Here is a 21,428-nt window from a genome sequence, read left to right as displayed (position 1 = left end):
CCATCTCATAATTGGTGTGCTACCCCCGACGGGTCTTTCCCAAACCTTTTTGACCATCTCATGAAACCCATCTCGATGTAGCCAGCCAATTTCAAATTTGAACGGCCGTTTACAAACAAGTCAAGGGTTCCCAGTGGTTAAGAGGATAGGAGCATGGTCAGACAGTTTTTCAATACGTTCTAGCGCACGGACAGATACCATTGGATATTTAAGTTCCCATTCGGTATCCATCAACACACGATCTAGCTTTTCGTATGTGGGTTTAGGCAAGCTGTTGGCCTAGGTAAACTGTCGACCGGACATAAACACCTCTCTTAAGTCCAAACTATCAATGACAGCATTGAACAAGAAAGGCCAATGACCATCGAAAAGACCCTTACTTTTCTCATGAGGAAATCTTAGCAAATTAAAGTCCCCTCCGATCAAAATCGGATGTGGGTTATCTTTTGCAAGATTTACCAACTCACGTAAAAAGTCGGCCTTAAAGGCGTCTTGGGCAGCACCATACACAGCGACCAGACTCCAGATGAAACCGTCAGCTTTGTTCTGAATATCGAGTTTAATGTGATACTCTCCATCAGAACTAGCTATAACAGTCATGGTGTCTATGCGGACGCCTAGTAAAATGCCTCCAGACCTACCACGAGGTGGGCGAGAAAACCACTGAAAGTTAATCCCGCCTGACAAACGGTCGAGAAAACTCTGTGAGAAATTTCGCCTACCCGTCTCGGAAATAGCAATAAAGTCTAAATCATAATCTCTACAACCATCTGCAATGTGAGAATGCTTAGCCAAGTCTCCCAGACCTCTGCTATTCCGAAACATGCCATTCATCGAGAGACTAATTTATTTTTAGAACTTTTGCCATATCTACGAGATTTCTTTCCAGCCGAGGATCGAGAACCACGTGCAGAAGCATTTAGATCATAAACTGAACTAAGCTCTGAGTGTTCTAAATCAACTTCTGTAACATTACCAATAATAGTCGAGAGAAGATGACCATCTAAGATGTCATCATCTTCATCATCATCTACTATGGTAGTTTCAGACCCAGTGGATCCAGTCGGAGCAACCGTTAAACGGTCAAGCTCGTTCTGTCTCAACACATTAGTCGAAACCAAAATCTCATCTGACCGAGAACCCAAAGAGACACATATACTACTCAAATTAGAAGAAATACAAACATAAGAAAAAGAAGTAAACGACTTGGCTGGCTGTTTAGTACCTGCCGTGTCGAGGTTCATCTCCGCCTTGCGTCGCATGGCCCTCTGCATCACGTCCTCATCCGTGACCCCCGCACCGTTCTCCGACAAAGCATACCGCTCACTCCTCCTCACCGTCGGCTGAACGACGGGCGGAGGTCTCGTGGTACGAGGCTGCTGCCTAGAGGAGTCTGGCGGAGAAGTACTCGAGCGTGGTGAAGACGTGACGGCGGCATGTGTCGGTGATGGCGAGGACGGCCCCGAAGCAAGTGAAGGTGGACTCGATGCAGGGGTAGATGGCGAGGAAGCCCCCTGTATCGAATCCAGTAGAGACGCCGTCCCCCCCCCCCCGAGGCGAAGGGGGAGCGGAAGACGAGCGACTGGGGCACCTCCCCAGCCCGGCCTGCTCCACCTCCCTAGGCGATGGCACGGCCACGCCCGGCTGTGCCTCATCACGATCGCCGTCGCGCGCAAGACTGGTCTCCCTCCGCTCCTCCCTGCTCCCAGGGGCAGCAAGAGACGACATGGCCAGAGAAGAGAGCCGCTGAAGCACCTCCTCGCCGTGCGGCTGCCGCTGCACCGTCGGTCCCGGGGAAGGCTGCTGCGGCTCCACTGGGCGTGGGAGAGGCAGCTGCTGCCCCGCCTGGGTCCGATCCTGCTGCGGTCGCCCTCCCTGGCGTCCCACGAGCTGCTGCTGGCCCGTCGGTGGAGACCCGGCCTGCTGCAGTCCCGAGGGCACCGTGTCGCCCGCCAAAGGTGCATGTGTCCTAGGTTGCACCCCCTCCGTCTGGGCTGAAGTAGAAGACGGAGTGGGACGCACCACGGAACTACGCAGCGGCGTAGGCGACGACGGAACTGGATGAGTCCTTCCCTGCATAAAAACCCTGCCTCGAGACGGCGAAGACGCCCGAGACGCGGGCGGCGGGGTAGCAACCAGATGAGGTGACACCTCCTTAGCCCGAGCCACTATCTCCCTTCCCTTGTCTGTCCTTAGCGAATGACTAAACGGAGTCAAAGCCACATGTCTACCCGGCACCACAGCTGTGCCAGAGGACTGCATAGGCACATGGCCATCAACCTCCATGTGCGCTGACCCAGTAGCCCCATCCGCCGCAGAATCATCCAAACCCTCATCCTCGAACCCGTGAGACGCATCATCATCATCGTCTCCCTTCCAGAAGAAAGGCCGGAAACGAGGATCTGGCTTAAACCCAGGAGCCTCACGACGAAAGCGAAACTTGTAGCCATTGAGTTGCAGACGAGCCATCACTTCTAAGCCAGGTAGACCCTCAGACCTATCCTTCTCCAAAGCAGCTATATCCCTCATGGCCACCTGAATCCGAACAATCCCCTGGCTCTGAAGGGTATACAAGTCAACATCAAGTGTAGAGCCAATAAAAGTACCAACCGCCCACAAACCCAGGAAATGTCGCACAGAATCCGGTACACCCTCAACATGCACCCACACAGGCTCCATAACATATGCAGGGGTAACATCCTGGTGTGCCCAGGAAGAGACTATAACCTGTGCACACTCATCTGCATACCATCTATCCTCAACAAATCCTCTGCTGTAGGGATCCCAACCAAAAAAAGCATTATTACCATGGGCCACCGCCTCCCACTTCCAAGTGGGATTTCCCGGACACATGCGAGCCATGAGACTCAGAATATCTGCCGAAGTGACCGTCCCCTCTCCTGACACCTCAACCAAGGCTGTAGGCGCACCAGAAGGAAACATCTGTGGCTTATAAACCGAATCAGGAATCTGAAGATCAAGAGTAGCATCATTACCGCAACCAACGATAAAACTCATGGGCTTCGGAATCTTCAGAACAGGACATCTAATGGTCGGATGTTCCCTAGAATCACAAACCAAACAGTAATGAATGACCTTGCAGTCCTTGGTAGCATGAGTATTAACCGCGCACTTCCAGCAATGACCCACTTTCTTCGGCTTCGCGACAGGTGCAACAGCTACAGGAATAGCCGGTGGCAACAACGGCGGAACAGGAATCTCCATCGTATGTGTACCAACCGGTGCACCCGCGGGGACCGAGGGATCGTGCACCAAAGGCTGCATCGCAGCCGGCGGCACGGCTGCCACCCCCCCCCCCACCGCTACGGCCGCAGCGGCGGTCTTATTCTTCCTCCTCTTCTTGGCATGGCCAGGTTGCGCCGGCGTATTCTGCACAACAGGTTGCGGAACTGACTGTTGCACCCCGGTCTGCTGCATAGGAGGAAGTACTGCCCTTGGTACTGCGGGTACTGTTGCTGTGGCGGGTAGTGTTGCTGCAGGTACTGGTGTTGTTGCGGCAAGAACTGTGCAGCCGGTATCCGAGGCGGAGGGGGGCGGAACCCTATTTGAGGGCGAGGCGGAACAACTGGAGCTGGCGGCATGAGAGCGCCCGCCGGCCAGCCCTGGAACCCCGGAGGACCTTGGTACGCTGAAGCCCCCCGCCGCATCCACCGGCCGTAAAGGAGGCGGCGCCGACGGACCTGGAGCAGGCCCTGGTGGTACGGGACGAGGGGGCCCTGCCATAGCAGCGGCCGCAGCACCACGAGCCACCACCTCAGCGAACGAACGGGGAAGAGAAGCTCGGAGCAGAGACGACACCGGCGACGAAGTTGGGAGACGAGGGTCCGGCGGGACGAGCAGGGGCGGCGGAGGTGCGGCGTCAACGTGGAGAATCGGTGTTACGATCGCATGTCGCGTGATCGACGCGAGTAAACCAGGCGCTCGACGAACCGCTCGCTGCAAGCCCATCAAGGCCATGCAAAAACCGGCCCAACGAGGCTGAGGCCCAACGTACGCCGATCCCGCCTTGGCTGGTTCAAACGTTGGCCGAATTGCGGTCACCGGCGCCGGCGCCGGCGAGGAAGAGCCGCCGTCCTTCTTGTCTACTCCCACCTTGGCGTTGAGAAAGAAGTCCCCGAAGATAGCCGGCGGCGTAATCCGCTTGGAGGGTAGAGGTCCTTTCCATGCCTTGATCCGCACCGGCCCCTTAGGCATCCGCAGCCCCGGCGGCGAACTGGAGAGCGGCCTGGCAGACCTCGCCGGCGGCGACGTCAACCTTGCCCTAGCCACAGCCGGCGCGGACGACGGCGGTCGTCGCTCCCACGATCTTGCCTCAGCATCCGGGAAGCCAATCTTGCCCCAGAAATCCTCCAAAAGCTCCGCACGATCTCGATCACCGATCCGGCCGATCGGCAGAACCCTCGGCGAATCCTCCAGGCCATCCAACGCCATCTCCTCGGCAATGGAAAACTCTGCATCCGCCTCCGTCGCCTCTAAGGGATCGAACCGACTACCAGAGCGCGGCGATTCCCCGGTTGGCGACGAGATAGGTTGGACCGGCGGCAGGACAAATCGTCGGCGATGTTTCCTTCCCGGCGAGAGCCATGGTCCCGCCGACGCGGGCGTCATCCTCAGTTTTGTGGTGGTTAACACGATGCAGAGGCTAGGATACATGATTTTTTTCAAGAACATGGAAGAATTATGTGTCAAGTGTCAAGTCATCAAGATATATAGCTAGGACACAAGAACGACAATAAGGCCAATATGCCCGCCTATCACTTCTCCGTGAAGATATCCATGGGGGGGGGGGGGGGGCATTTCAATTGGAAATGCAAGAAAGGCAAAGATAAAAGGAATCCCGCAGAAAAAGGATATTTGAAAAATGCCTCAAACCTGTACAACTCTAGCTATCGATATTTTTTTAGAATGGGAATGTATACTGCCTTCAAGAGACATAAGATCGAAATTTACTCCTATAACATATACTAATTTTGATTGAGATATTTTTTGTCTGTCTTAGTGACACGTGTATAGATTAAATTTGAACCGCCCTATTGATAAAACACGAGGTTCAAGTCATCATTTGAATATGTTACAGTGCATGTAATCCGTAATTGCCAATTTCGCTAATATATAAACAAGATGAGCGTCTCATGAGGGTTTATTCACTTTTAATATATTTTTGATGCAGAGGCCGGGGCTTTCCTCCCCATTTCGAAAAAAGGAGGGTTTATTCACTTCGCACTTACCCTTTTAACTAAAAGATTCAACCTAGATTGAGGTCGTCCGAAATGTAAAAGTTGGCAAAAGTTTTAGCAACGAAACACGGTGCCTAACGAAGTCTTTCATTGCTCACAAAATTCCTTGGCGTATGCGTCTCATTAAACGGAATATTATTTATGTGGAGTCAACATTTATATTCTTGAATGGAGGCGGCATTTCTTACAGTTCCATGAATGAACCGGTGATGTGTGCTTGTATTGATGTGCATGTGTGCGTCTAGCTACCAACGTTGTGTTTCACGAAAAGAATATAAGAAATTGACGAAATTCTTCTCAAGATGCAAGGAAAGGAATATAAGAAGAAAAAGTAAGACCCTGGTGACTCTTAGCGACCCTCTTTTGTCCCCTTCCTATGGTCAGCCAGCCCCAGCAAGTCCACTAGTTTTGATGCTACAGCCCATACCGGAGTGTAACCCTCATATATACCCAGATTCCCCTTCCTCTTTCCCCTCGTCCCATCCATTACCAACCTACTTCTACACCTCAAGCGAAACAGCAGTACAGCATCACGAAGAGACACCGAGATCGACCCCTTCATCTCCATGGCCGACGAGTGGTGGAGTCCTTCTCAGAGAAGCCACGGCACGTCGGCGTGCTCCGCCGCGCCACTCATGGACACCGGTCATGCAGCTGCATGCGGCTGGACGTCCCCCGCTGCGGAGTCCACGAGCTCAATAACCTTCCAGGACCCTCGCCGGAGCAGCAACACCTCTCACCAGCCTTTATCTGATGCCGTTTCCTCCCTTGCCGATCCACGCATGGACTGGACGCAGGCCTTCTTGTAAGTTCCCTTTCGTCTTCCACATGCATCGCATACTCGGCCGTCTGTGTTCTAGCCTTGTAGCAGCTATATTTGTTCTAACCGCCGGTGCGGATCGGATGGCTAAAACGTCCTGCCTTGCATGATCTTGTTTAGGAGCGGGAGAAGCGACGCTGGCTTCCAAGCCATGCTTCAAGACGACATGGCGGCGTCAACGACGACGAGGCCCTTATTTCGAGCTCATCAGCCGTCGGCCATCGAGACCGTGATGAATAACCCATTCAGGGACATGGGCCACGGCTTCGGCTTGCTCGACCAGGTTCCTGCAGCGTCCTCTCCGTATAGCACGGCCCCGATGGATGGCATGTTCGACAACGCGGCCGCGCCGGTGGCGGCGGGGCATAACGTTCCGATGTTCGGGGAGTGCCAGTCCACGGCGAGCTACGACGCCAGTTCGGCGGGGATGCAGATGCAAAGCGGTGGCGCCCAACTGCAGTACTTGTCCGGGTCCGGCAGCTACATGCCTTTCGGTGGTGCCGCTCTATCGTCGCATCTTCTCTTGCAAGCCCTACAACCCAAAACCAGCTACAGCTCGAACTCCAGTAATCTCATGGCCAAGGTAAGAGCATGAACCACTAGCCATATGTAGCTAGGGTTTCGTCAAGATGTGCATAACCTTAGTTTCTCCTGCAGTCTGCCGAGCACGCCTGCTCACCGGCGGGGAGGAAAATCGAATCCGACAGCCCGGCGGCAGCGAAAAGGCCGCGGATCGAGGCGCCATCGCCGTTGCCCACGTTTAAGGTACAGCATGATCCAAATCTATTTTCTTTTGATCCTTCTGCACTCCAGGATCTCTTTTTGTTGCTTCCATTGATGGCTGGTGTTCTTCTTTTGTGAGCATCGATGGACGATGACTTTTGGATTGCATAAAATTTTCTTTTGTGTTTTTGCGCGCTGTAGGTGAGGAAAGAGAAGCTAGGGGACAGAATCACTGCGCTCCAGCAACTAGTCTCGCCTTTTGGAAAGGTATTAGTTCTTTCTGCTCTGAATCAACTTCCTATATTTCCGCACCGTTCCAATTATCGGAGAGAACAAGTGCTCTTGTACTAAACTCGTCTGAGATCGATAATGACCTAACTTATCGTTGGTATCCTCGCACATCAGACCGATACCGCATCGGTTCTTCACGAGGCCAACGAATACATCAAGTTCCTCCATGACCAAGTTGCGGTGAGTGTCCAAAGTTACACGCTTGCCTTTTGCTGCAGCAATCGATCAACATTTTTTTGCTCATTCACGAACGTCGCTAATATACAAGGCACTGAACTTCTTGCAGTCTCTGACCTATCCGTATTTGAAGAAGGCGAACCCATTGCAGCAGTTCCAGCCGAAGGTAACAAATTTAATTTTCCACTAATCCCCCTATGCATCTTATGTTTCCGTTACCGTGTGGTTTGCATTTGTTCATGGCATTTCTTGGACTGTAGGGTTCTGAGAATGCAAAAAACGACAGTGGCGAGCCGAAGAAGGATCTCCGAAGCCGAGGCTTGTGCCTTGTGCCGGTAGCAACGACGTACACGGTTGCAAGCGAGACGGTGCCGGAATTCTGGTACCCTACATTTGGAGGCACGTTTAGGTAGAGATGTAGGTAGTTTTGATTAGCTTTCGGCGTGTACACGTGCTAAGCAATTTGTACATGTCGAGATTACAAACAAACTCAGCACTGAGGCTAAAGCAAAGCAAAGCCACGTGTTCCTAGAATACTAAGAAATGTATGTAAACGGTGACCACTGAACATAATTTTTAGTAGAGCCAGTCTGTGAAGAAAAGCAAGGGATAATCATCCAAGCAATCAAAAGATACTTGGTAAGGGAAAAGGAGGAGATTATAGAGGCTGAGCCTTCAAAGACAGGTTAACATGAATATACAAATGTAGGGCAGGTGCAAAAGAGAATGATTTGAGGCTGTCGACTATGGAGAATCTATACTATTATATATACACAACCAATTGCAAAGGTATAATGCTACTGGTAGTGTTGTATGAACAAGTCTATGTCTGTGTGGAACTAATGTTTTGGGCAGGTGGCAAATTTTTACAAAGGACGGATTATAATATTTTTCGGGGTGACAAAGGGAGATCTATGGATGATAGAAAGTTTAACAGAAGCATTTCAAGAAATATATATAGTAGTATCATAGAAACTTCCAATATAAACCTTTGGACTAATGGAATCAACATGCTCTCAGATTCCTATACACTCAAGATTTTCCTGCTTGGTTGGTAACATAGTCATATTAATTCAGAAAGTTTTCTTATGTATAAAAACCATGATCGACGGTATTTTAATATAATGCATACATAAGAGGATAAAAATAATGTGAATTTCAATACTCGATGGCCTTTTGTTTTTAACGTAATCATTGAGAATCTTAATCTATGGGAAATTGTGCTCTCTGGGAGATAATATACATGGGCTAATCGTAGAGATACACCCGCATATGAAAAATTGGATAGAGTATTGGCAAGTGATGAATGGGATCAGAAGTTTCCTCTCATTAATGTTAGAGCTCTTGCAAGAGCTCAATCGGATCATAATCCACTTATTCTTTATTCTGATGAACAAGCTCACCTAGGGAACAAAGCCTAGTTTTCTTTTGAGCTATCATGGTTGCGCCTTAAGGGGTTTGTGGATATTATAAAAAGAGAACGGAATTCCATAACACATGGAAATAGAGATGTGGAGATATGGCAACATAAAATTCATCACCTTAGAAGTTTTCTTAGAGGTTGGGCGAATAACTTGAGTAGTGTTTATAAAAAGAGAGATCGTTTACATTATCTAATTGATATGCTTGATAAAAAGCTGAATCAATGCATCAATGAATCTGGGCATGGTCAACTGAAAAATGCAAATTATGGGTTAGCTAAACTAAGATGCGACGATGAGTCCAAACGGGCTCAAAGAGCAAAGGTAAAGCATATTCAGGAGGGAGGTGATAACACAAAATATTTTCATCTTAATTATAGCTAATGGTAAACATAGATGAAAAAAATATTTTAGCCAGAACAAGACGAGTGAACTACTGTTGGGCAAAATAACTTAAAGGTCAATATCACTGAATATTACTAAAGTTTATTTGGGCTGCCGATCCCAAATCATTTTTCTTTAAGGTAGTCAGACAAGGCTGATATACCTCAACTTTCTGTTGAGGAGAAAAATATTCTCACTGCTTATTTCATTGAGCAAGAGGTGTATGATGCGATTATGCAAATGGAGTAGAATAAAGCGCCAAGATTAGATGGTTTCATGGATGAATTTTATCAAACATTTTGAAATGTGATAAAAGTTTAATTCATGAGAATGTTTGAAGGTTTTCAAAATGGTGAATTACCATTATTCCATCTTAACTTGGGAACCATTATTTTATTACCAAGAAATATAATACAATTCAAATCCAGCAATTTCAACCTATTTGTCTAGTCAATGTGAGCTTCAAGATATTTACTAAGATAGGAAAAAATCGAGTGATGGAGGTAGCACACAACGTGGTCAAACTGCCGCAAACAGCTATTATGCCAGGAAGGCATATTTTAGAGGGGGTAGTGATTATCCGGCCTAGGAGCCAAATATCCAGCCCACCCAGCCAATTTTGTGCCCCAAATATCGGGGGGGGGATTATCCGGCCTAGGGATGAAATATCCAACCCAAATATTCGGCGACACCATAAGCTTGCGTGAAATGTGCGTCTGGGGGGTTTGGGAGCTCCGAAAAATCACCGGGGGTGGATAATCCGGCCTGGGAGGTCTCCAACGGCCACATTTCGTTGGGAGGGGGTATGTAAGGCCCCTTCTTCCTCCTTGGGTTTGTTGCTTCTTCCCCTTTTTCTCTCCACCATTGTTGACCTTTAGAGCTTGCACTAACCCTCTATTCCTCCTATGATTCTTGAATCTTTTTGAGGAAAAAGTGAGAGGATCGGAGATCTAGATCTACATTTCCGCCAATCCATATCCTCTCGAAGTGAGGGGAACATACTAGATCTAGATCTTGGAGTTATTTGTGAATTTCCTATTTGTTTTTCCTCTCTTATTCCTTCAATAGTTTTTGTAGCTTTGGTAAAATTTGGAAGTGAAGGATTTGCCATTGCATATGGTGCATCGATTTCAGCGTTCCACGAAGATTTGTGGAAGTGAAAGTGAGGAACTTGTTACTCTTGGTTTCTTGGAACCCTAGACTATTTTGAGGCTTTCATAGCGATTTCTCGGGAGACTCCAATTAAGTAGTGGAAGTGTGCCCTAAGCTTTCTGTAAGGCTCGGTTTTCGCCTTGAAGAAAAATCGCTTAGTGGAACCGTGACCCAGACCTTTGTGGCGAGGATCGCCGGAGAATAAGGTGAGGCCTTTGTGGCATTCAATGTGTGGTGTGCTACCGCATATTGGGTGAGGCCTTTGTGGCCTTGGTGTGCATCCAGCAACCACACCTCAAAGTGAGGCCTCTTGTGGTTCTCGGGAAGCACTAAGCCATCGCACCTCTCCAACAGGGATTAGCACTAACAAGAGTGTGAACTACGGGACAAACCATCATCTCCACATGCCTCGGTTATCTCTATACCCGAGCTCTTGACTTATGCACTTTACTTTGTGATAGCTTTGTGTTTGAAGTTATACATCTTGCTATCAAATAGTTGCTTGTATTGGTTAGCATAAGTTGTTGGTGCACATAGCTGAACCATAATATATGATTTTTGGGCTTGAAAAAGTAAACGCTAGTTTTATTTCGCATTTTTTAGCCCATATCGTAAAAGTTTTAAACCTCCTATTCACCCCCCCCCCCCCTAGGCGGCATATGTGTCCTTTCAAGAGCTTCAGAAGCGTTTCGAGAACCATGCCCCGTATGAGATCATGCAAGAGCTCAAAATGATATTTGAGACTGACGCGACTGTGGAAAGCTACGAAGCATATGAGAAGTTCTTTAACTGTAAGATGGAAGAGAATATCTCTGTTAGCGAGCACGTGCTCAAGATGCATGGCACGCGAACAAGCTCCAATAGCTGGGACTAACAATTCCTAATGAGTTGGGCATTCATCGTGTTCTCCAATCATTTCCACCTAGTTACATGAACTTTGTGATGAACTACAACATGCAATGCATGAAGAAGACACTGCCTGAGCTCTTCTCAATGCTTAAACCTTCTGAAGTAGAAATCAAGAAGTAGCACCAAGTGTTAATGGTCAACAAGACAACTAGTTTCAAGAAGCAGGACAAGCCTAAGAACAATGATGACTTCAAGAAGGGGTGCCAAGAAAGTTGTTGCACCTCCGAAGAAGCCTAAGGCTGGCCTTAAACCGAACACTGAGTATTTTTATTGCAACAGTGATGAGCACTGGAATCTTAGTTGCCCCAAGTACATGCCAAATCTCAAGGCCGGCAACATAAGGAAGAAAGGTATATTTTATATACATGTTATTGATGTGTACCTTACTACTAATCGTAGTAGTGTCTGGGTATTTGATATTGGTTCGGTTGCTCACATTTGTAACTCGAAATAGGAACTGTGGAATAAGCGAGGACTGGAGAGAGACGAGGTGACGTTGCACGGTGGAAATGGATCCAATATCAATGTGATCGCCGTTGGCATGCTCCCTCTCCGGCTACCCACGGGATTAGTTTTAGATTTAAATGATTGTTATTTAGTGCATGCGTTGAGCATGAAAATTATTTTTAGATCTTGTTTATTGCAAGATGGTTATTCATTCCTGTCTAGGAATAATGATTGTTCGATTTTTATGAGTAATATCTTTTATGATCACACACCTGAGATAAATGGTTTATAGTTATTGAGTCTCCATAGTAGTGATACACATGTTCATAACATATTTGCTAAATGAATATAAATGAATGATGATATTTCTACTTATTTGTTGCATTGTCATCTTGGTCACATTGGCGTGAAACACATGAAGAAGCTTCATTCTGATGGACTGCTTCTGGAATCACTTGACTTTGAATAATTTGAAAGATGTGAACCATGTATTATGGGAAAAATGACTAAAACTCATTTCTCTGCCACAATGGAGCGAGCTACTGACTTATTGGAAATAATACCTAAACCTAACCATTTATTTAAGCACACCCAATACAATCTAGCAATCTTTATATCATAGTAGCATAGCGCTTTTGTTCCATCCAATGGTTATAACAGATAACATCTTTATTGCTTACTAGTATGTTCATTTGATAAGGACATGGAAAATAAATAAGACAATATGTGCGTCAAGTTCGATATGATGAAAGGGCATTCCTGAAAGCTATGATGGTGAAGATGGGTTTTTTGCAAGCATGAACATTGTGATGTGATGTTTTAGGTATGTCCATTATTCAGTCAAACTAAATGGATGCATATCTTATTTGTTCTTGTCATCAAGGGGGCTATGGCAGGGGCGAGGGGGGCTTGTCGCTATGCTTGTTCATCTTTTGTGTTGAGGGTTTTCACCATTGCTCTATGGAGTAAAGGTGGATCGGCTAGAGGGCGGAATGGACCGATAGTGATAGACCAATTGTTTACTGATGAATGATGTGGTGTTTTTCAAGACGGCAAGACACACTAGGGGAAAAACTTTCTTTACCGTGCAACTATTTGCACGGCAAAGGGCACTATATGCACGGCAAACGCTTTGCCGTGCGGGAACACACGGCAAAGATCGCACGGCAATGCCATCGACGGTAAAGGCTTCTTTGCCGTGTGACTCGCCAACGTTGCACGGCAAAGGCTTTGCCGTGCGATGCCGCACGGCAAAGGTCGCTTCTTTGCCGTGTGCCAAACATGTTTTATCTAAAAAAAGGCCTAAATTGGTTGGTTGATCCGGGAATCGAACCTAGGACGCATAGTAGAGAAAGCATGCGACCTTGCCACTGGGCTAAGTGTTTGTTTGTTGATAACTATACCACGCCACATCTTTTGAGATGAGAAGAAATCCAGTTTTTACATCTTTGCCGTGCGCTTACACTAGGCAAAGGCTGCTTTGCCGTGCGTTTGTTAAAAACACTAGGCAAAGGCTGCTTTGCCGTGCGCCAACGTTACATGGCAATGCCTAACGCCTTTACCGTGCACCGAATCTTTGCCGTGCGGTGTGTTGGGCCTTTGCCGTGTACATTTCTTTGTCGTGCGGCCTCTTCCGTCATTGCCGTGAATCGTATCTTTGCTGTGCGCTCGTGTCTATCTTTCCCGTGGCCAAGATCTTTGCCGTGCGTTTTTATCTGTGCGCACGGCAAAGAAATCTTTGCCGTGCGGGAACACACGGCAAAGAAAGGATGCACGGCAACGCCTATTTTTTCCGTAGTGACAGTATGAAGGCGCTGAAAGAGGTGCTTACTCCGTCCGTTTCTAAATATAAGCCATATAAGTTTTGGCACGGAAATTAAGAAACGCACATTTAAAAAAATCACACCATGTTTGACTGGGATTAACCATGGGAAATTAACGTGAGCTAATAGAGGGCTTTGCATAAGCTAAGAAAACATAATCAAATAACTAAAATTATTGTCCATATAAATGGATCAACGTAATAAACCTTATATTCTGGATTTTCCTCAAAAAATTAAATGATTATATTTAGAAACGGAGGAAGTATAAAGTTTGTTCAGCATAGTGTGTAAATCCCTACAAAAATTGCAGTTCATCTGTTTCAGTTTACTAGTCCTAGGTCATCAATTTGACCAACTCAATCTAAGATGTATATTACAAAAATATACCATTAAAAATTCAGATTTTATATTTTCTAATGATATAATTTTTGTGTTATATAATTTATATATATACATATATCAAATTGATGACCTAGATACACGTGTATGTCTAGTAAACTGAGGTAGAGGGAGTATCTACTTTGATAAAAGGGTTACTCCATTCGATGAAAGGGGTGCTTGCCCTTCCTCAAGAACTGGAATCTGATATGAGGCAGCGCACCATTTGGCGAAGGAAGGATGCCGAAATAAATTGTGTAAAAGCTAGTTGGGTTCTCCCCACGATGCATCGTGTACTACCTCCGTCCCGGTTTAAAGGTTGTACACGTATTACTAGATCACTAATTTAACCAACATAATATAAAATATATACTACAAAATATATGTCAATAGAAAGTTTAGATGTTGTACTTTCTAATATAGTATAATTTTTATCAGAAATTTAATTTGGCTCCTAGGTGCATATGCTCCCTATACAAAAAGAAAAAATTGAAATATCGAAAAAATTTGTCAAAAAATTCTAAATGTACATCTTCACAATATATATGTGGGTTCGTTAAGTTTCACGAGGAACCAATATTTTTTGTGTGGTCAATGTAAAAAAGAGAAAATCTATGTTCTAAAAGGTCTTATTTTTAACATTGAATTTTGTCTTTTTACACACGCCACACGACAAATCGATTTTTCATAAAACAACTTTGTGAGCGTGTAACACGTGAAGATGTACGTCTGAATTTTGCATTCCATTAAAAAAATGTGTAACATGTATTTCAACATAGAGGGATCATATGATCCCATGTGCCAAAACACCACTCCTAATTTTTATAGTATAAATTTTATATTATATTAGTTAAATTGGCGATTTTGGAATACGCGTAGGCACTCTAAAATGGGACGGATTGAGTACTTAATTTCATATTGGCATTTGATAGTGCGGCTAAATAATAATAAATGTTGTTGTCCAATCTTTAAAAAAGTACAATAATTTCAGGTAAGCCACTCGTGTAGTATTAATTACTCCCTCCGTACCGGTTTACAAGCCAATTATCCATTTCAAGGAAAAAAATTGACTATAATTTGGTTAAAAATATAAAATAAATGTCACAAAAATTATACCATTGGATTCATATTCAAAAGAAGTTTCCAATAGTATATTTTTATGATATACTCCCTACATTCTGATTTAGTCTACATTTTAGCAAAAATGAGACAAACTAGTATTCATTTATTAGTACTACTTAGATATGTGAACCAATCCAATTTACATAGAAAATAACAATATCCAATAAAGCGAGAAAAACCACATCGTTTCAGTGTTGATGTTGACTAAAAGCTAGAATGCAGAGTATTTCAGAACGAATTTTGGGGATAGAATGTAGACTATTTCAGAACGGAGGGAGTATATCTTATATTTTGTTGACCAAATTAAATTAGTAGTCTAAGTTTTTTCTCGAAATACGCAATGTCTTGTAAACCGGTATGGAGGGAGTACATTTTTCTATGCAGGTTGTTGAATTTGTAGGCTTGCTGTATATATAGACCGTTTAAACATGTGTATGGTATTTTAATGTAGAATCAATTATCCATTTAAGACCATACGAATGTAGTCTGAGCTTTTGCCGTTTCTTTGTCTGCGAATTTGAGAAAAGAAGAGGACTCATCGGTGCAATCTTGAATTTTGTCTATTGTTTCATTTTGGTAATCTTATGACTTGCAGAATAACATGATTTTGCTACTCCGTAGTATTCTATTTTCTAAATGCTGTTTAACCATGGTCTTCTCTTTACGACCTCAAAAATTGCAATCATAAACCCTGAAGAGACTAGCAGGTTTAAGCCAGCAGTGTAGTGTTTCGGTGGAATCGTGTGGATTTCTGGGATGCAGATCTATGACATCGGGCAGAATGCTAACCGAACTTTGATTAGGTGGAAGTCTACGTGAATTAAGACAGAACAGTACTGCTGTGCTAACGTGTGACAGTTCAAAATAACCTTTCATTATCAATATATTTAAGAGATACACAATCCAAGTCCTACATGCAATCAATTCATCACTGCACACATATCACGCACACGGCATCAGAAGTTCCACAAATCAATACACCAATTTCTGAACACCACAAAAGAACAGACCAAGCTATTCACGATACGGTGGAGCTGTAAATGTTTATCTACGGTATGTGCAGACAGCAGAGGCCAACGCAGGCCGATACGACGACAAGATCAAGCAGAGCCCTTGAGCTTCTTCGCGATGCCCGCAAAGTACTGGCCTTGGTGGAAGGCGTGCTCCAGCTCCATCTCAGATGGCCACCTAGAACCGTCGGCCGCAAATGTGCCCGCGCCGTAGGGGCTGCCGCCCTGAACTTTCTCCATGTCAAACAGCTTGGCACCAAAGGTGTATCCGACAGGCACAAATACCATGCCGTGATGAGTCAACTGGGTCACAGTGGTCAACCTGAGAAGAGCAGACCAAAATTTAAATTGTACTGACAAGGATGATTTCTGGTGGTATTTTAATTTGAGGTTTGGTCAACAGGACGGCGCGGATTGGCACTTACGCTGTAGTCTCCTGACCACCACCCTGAGTTCCAGTACTGAAGAAAATGCCAGCAGGTTTGCCTGCAAGGCTCTGCTCCCTCCACAAGCCACCAGTTGCGTCAAAGAATGCCTTCATTTGCGCAGCCATCATGCCAAACCTTGTAGGAAATCCAAAGAGAATCCCATCTGCCTCCGCAAGTTCTTGTGGTGTTATGACTGGGGCATCAAGCTTAGGAGGTGCGCCCATCTTTCCAAGTACATCCTCGGGGAGAGTTTCAGGGACCTTTCAGATGGTCAGAAGAGACATGTATGATCATTATTAATTTTCTACATTATAAGAATTCTAACAACTTAAGAAACCTAGTTGCCTAAACTAGTCATGAAGGCACGTGGCCTGAATAGTATCTGTGGGAGCTTAAATACTTTTTTGAATTTTTTTGTGCTCGTTTTCAATATCCTGAATGCTGTCTTCAGGCTAGCCGAGGAGGCAGGGGTTTTTGCTCCTTTGGGAAACTATAGTATTCGGCATCGCTTATCCTTCTTTGCAGACGATGTGGTACTCCTGGTCAAACCTTCAGTGGAGCAGGCGAAGGCGGCGGTGGATTTGTTGCACATCTTTGGAAATGCTTCTGGATTTCACTGTAATCTTGCGAACAGTTCAGTGTCCCCCATCAGACGCAACAAGGTGGATATGCAGCCAATTTTGGATGTCCTGGGATGTCTCTGACCAGGTTTTTCAAAGGCAGAGCTCCAGCAACGGCTGGGAGTGTGCCAACTTGGAAAGCATCGCTGCTCAAAAGAAGTGGCAGGTTAGTGTACATGAACTCCAAGCTTGCAGCCTCTGCGATTTATCATATTCTCTCTTTGGACCTCCCTCCTTGGTTCTTCAACACAATCAATAAACTCTTCCGAGGTTTCTTCTGGTCTGCTGCGGCTGAGGCAAGAAAAGGGCACCGCGTGGTGGCATGGGACAAAGTGTGCACTCCCAAAGATCTGGGTGGCCTTGAGGTCAAGAATCTGAAGCTGTTAAACCACGCTCTCCGCATGCGTTGGCGCTGGATGGAGATGACTGAAACGAAAAAGGTGTGGCAGGGCCTGAAGTGCACTATTGCAGAGGAAGCAGAGGAGGTTTTCCTTTCTTGCAGAGGAAGCAGAGGAGGTTCAGGTCTGACAGATGGCTAGACGGGAAAATTGTGGAGCGAATCGCGCCAAGCCTGATGATGTTTGTGCGACCTGCAGCGAGATATCTTACAGTGGGCAATGCATTGCTTGGGAAAAGATGGATAGCTGAAATCAGAGGAGCCCCTTCTGTCCAGGCTATCACTGAATTCTTTGACCTGTGGGACTTGTTGGGAGATGTCAGTCTGGGCGAAGGAGGCGACAAGATCACGTGGAAACTAACCATTGCTGGCATGTACACGGCGAAGTCTGCATACAATGCTTTATTCACGGGATGGACGCGAGCGCCGGCAGCAACTGAACTCTGGACAGCCGGGGAACCTCTTGTCCACAAACTGCACCTGCGTGGTTCGTGATGCAAAATCGTTTGTTGACGGCTGACAGGGGTGTAGAGGAGGGGACTGCAACATACCAGTCTGTGATATATGTTGCCAAGAGCCGGAAACAGAAAATCACATCACAATTCAGTGTTCTTTGTCCGGAGAGATTTGGTACACGCTCCTACTACCCTACAGGCTGCACCGGTTCACGCTGGATGCAAATGCAGATATTGCTGAATGGTGGAGCAGTATGGCTGCCGCTGTGCCGAGGAGAGATCAGAAAGAGCTGAATACGTTGGTTGTGCTTGTCACCAGATGTATTTGGCTGGATAGGAATAGTATGATCTTTTATAAGATCTCTACAATGGCACTGGAGGTATGCCTTGAAATTAAGGTAGAGTTCGAACTTTGGAAGCGAGCTGTGTTGTGTGGGTTGAAAGGAGAGATAGAGTAGATTTGACTTGGCTAGTACGGAGTGGGGCTCAATTGCTTGTGGTTGATGCTCCAGATTTCAAATCTTGTAAGCTGTTTTCCTCTATCTTAATATAGAAGACACACAAGTCTCATGCGTGTTATTGAAAAAAAAAAATTGTACGACAGAGAAGATAGGTGCCAACCTGCCATATTTTGGCCTCTACACCTTCAACTGACGAGGCACCTTTCTTGATCTCGTCAGCTAGTTTAGCAACATGTCCATACATGGAGTAATACCTGTGGAAGAATCAACAGCGTATTTTACCACTTTTGCTCTATGGAAGAAGAAATGCATAATATTCTTGTGTGATTCGACACTGTTATTTATCTGACCAGAGCTGATGACCGGTTTCAGAACATAATTGGAGCATATCTTTTCACTTTCTTTCGTTCAAGAAAACATTGGCATAACATGCATGTAGTCGACCCACAAAAGGGCAAGACTCTAATAAATCCCAGGAAAGTCATAGAACAATAAATTTTAATTATTTCAATTTTTGTCAGGTATAAATGGGTCTTATAATATCTGAATGTTCCAAATTGCAGGGTTGCTGAGTTTCAACAGCGGTGGTTAAAATTCAATGTCAGAAATAACATGATAAACATAATTCTAAGGTCTAAACTTGCATTAGGCACGGCACGTAAGTACCTCCATCGGAGAGTACTGAAACTGTCAGTTGTCTTATGAGATTAATTTATTAACAACTTGAACACAATGTATAACATAGTAAAAGGAATAAGTTACTTGTACAAAATCTATTTGGAAGTAAAATGTGATTCATACAGAAGGACACAGGATAGATCTTCTTTCTGAAAAATCATTCACTAAAATATGGTTTCTGGACTATTCACCTTTCAGTTCATCATGCGACTGAAACACTGAACTTAAAAGTGATGAAGAACTCACTAATATTAGAAGTTTAGATACATTTCTGCTCTTTTAATTCGGTCTATACATAAGTTGGGCTTAAGTTCATAGAAAAACATGGTAGCATACATGGATGCACTACGTGATAAACAAGTAGATTTTCATAGGAAACCCATACCAGAAAAATATAAATAGCCACATAAATAGAACCAAAATTTCCCTGACAAAACAAATTTCCCTTGACGTAAAAGAATAAAATGTTACATATCAACATAATGAGAGTGACATACAAAGTTTATAACCCGATAATATATACTCCTCATAACCATGTGAGAAGCGCGCATGATAGTGATAATCCTAAAAGGTATAGAAAATTTCACAATGGGTAAGATGAAAAAAAGTAAGCAATCTCCTGATGACACCGTAAGCATTTCACAACTTACAAACTCCACTTTCCATTCTACGAGTTCATAAAAAAAGGGTATGAATGTATAGAATAGTGTAATAGATAGATTTCCGTACTTTATTGAAAAAAAGTAGATTTCCTTAATTGTATTACAAACATGTATAAAAATATTATCTTAATAATTGGTGTACACCAATTCAACCTATGGGCCGCAGCCAAGTGTGTGAGAACTAGAAAGTGAACGGACACCATGACTCCCACAGTCCTACTTCTAGTACATACATAAGCCATCTTTGCGAATGGCCAAAGTTGATATAGACATCGCACAAAAGACTCTTCTTTCAACATCTCAATCCAGAATTAAAATATGTAAAGAGCTGCACGAATGATAAAGAACATGATTTCATTTGCGGACCAATCAGCGGGGCTGAAAAATTGAGGCAGAATCGCCGGGTGCGCATTAAAAAAGCAAGAAAAGGAGGACAACACAATTAGAGCCGGAGCCCACCCCTTGACGAATCAATTCCATTACTACAGGCATGACTGAGACCCTGTGAGCCGAAATCAACACTGTAGAATTATTGAAGTCCAATTTTTTTCTCCGATCATTTACTTCTCTCGCGATCAAATCACCTGCGCGTATTGACGAAATCATATCTGCCAATCTTTTGATCTTACATACGAACAAAGCGATAAAAAAAGGGGAGTCATGCGGCATCTAGCGGACTAAAAGTGATACAGTATTTAATCTCGACTCGAGAATTATCCCCAATGCGTAACCTCAGAAAGGGTTTTTTGGATTGTCGAAATATGTTAATCCATAGAAAGAAAAATCAATATCAGTTATTGCATCGGAACAACCAAGAAAACAAGTAATTTAGGATGCGGGACCTAGGTAGAAGAAGATGGTGGGGCGGATGCTTACACGACATAGACCTTGACCGCCATTGGAGAGGCTTCGGAGCTCCTGAGCCTGGAGATCTGACAATTGGATAGGAGGCTAGCGTCCTGAACTGGTGCCTTTGTGACGGTTGTGGGAGTGGCGATGATTTATAGGCAGTGCGGTGTTGATTTGGTTTGACCAGCAGCAATATTGGTCAAGTTTTCTTCCTCTCGTTTTCCCTTTTAGCCCCCTTGTTTGTCTTTTTTTTATCGCCTCTCCTTTTCATTCAGGCACACCCTCTCCATGTATTTTGCTTCTTTTCTGTTGACTTGGGGCAAGTGGCAAATTGGCAACAAGCAAAGCAGGTTTTTCCTTATCTAAGAAAATGCAGTTTTCTCCTCGCGAATCTGCTAACGTTTTCTACTTTCACACAAGCATCTTCCGGTTTATTATACGCATTTTTTTCAATTTTATTATCCCTAACACCGGTGTGTGAAATCACTACTTCTTCATCACTCAGAGAACTTTAAATGGACGTGAGGGTCAATCTGAAATTTATGGGTAAATTTATTAGAAAATAGCTAGGAGAACATGGGTATAGGTGGATCTGTTTTTCAAAAATTCTTTAAAATGGTATCTTAGAGTTCCAAAAAATGAAATAAATCATGCACATACATACTACCTTGATACTTACTCATGGAAATTTTCAAGAAACATACGATGTATGTGGCCTAGACAAGAAGAGCAAATTGAACTTTTTATTTATTTTGCACGGTACTATTACTGGGACACTTTGTCTATTTTTCAGAAGTAGCATACCTTTGTCTTTTAGTTTCTAACTTGACATGTACATACCTGTAAATATTTTCTACAAGTATGATTTATGCGATGTAGTTTGTATTTTTTCTGAGTTTTCTATTCATAAAGGGTCCAAATGCACCAATGTCTACCAAATCCACGTTGTAAATTTTTCTCGTT

At 44.7% G+C, this 21,428-nt stretch overlaps 2 protein-coding genes across 2 annotated transcripts; one reads left to right on the top strand and one right to left on the bottom strand.

The window, feature by feature from the left end:
* The first annotated feature begins 5,754 nt into the window (after positions 1-5,754).
* Positions 5,755-7,842, top strand: LOC124666317 (transcription factor bHLH112-like). Its single transcript, XM_047203660.1, has 7 exons — positions 5,755-6,063; positions 6,199-6,661; positions 6,736-6,843; positions 7,003-7,068; positions 7,207-7,272; positions 7,379-7,435; positions 7,530-7,842. Exons 1-7 carry the CDS (start codon positions 5,825-5,827, stop codon positions 7,680-7,682), a joined length of 1,152 nt encoding a protein of 383 aa, XP_047059616.1. The 5' UTR covers positions 5,755-5,824; the 3' UTR covers positions 7,683-7,842.
* Positions 7,843-15,757: 7,915 nt separating this feature from the next.
* On the bottom strand, positions 15,758-20,630 carry LOC124659698 (NAD(P)H dehydrogenase (quinone) FQR1-like). Its single transcript, XM_047197524.1, has 4 exons — positions 20,493-20,630; positions 18,437-18,530; positions 16,341-16,603; positions 15,758-16,237 (listed from the first exon to the last, which is right to left on the bottom strand). Exons 1-4 carry the CDS (start codon positions 20,513-20,515, stop codon positions 16,006-16,008), a joined length of 612 nt encoding a protein of 203 aa, XP_047053480.1. The 5' UTR covers positions 20,516-20,630; the 3' UTR covers positions 15,758-16,005.
* Positions 20,631-21,428: the final 798 nt, after the last annotated feature.

The sequence above is a fragment of the Lolium rigidum genome, chromosome 6 (genome assembly GCF_022539505.1).
Source record: "Lolium rigidum isolate FL_2022 chromosome 6, APGP_CSIRO_Lrig_0.1, whole genome shotgun sequence".
NCBI lineage: Eukaryota > Viridiplantae > Streptophyta > Magnoliopsida > Poales > Poaceae > Lolium > Lolium rigidum.
Note: the sequence above shows the minus strand (reverse complement) of the source record. Positions and strands in the feature narration are given on the sequence as shown.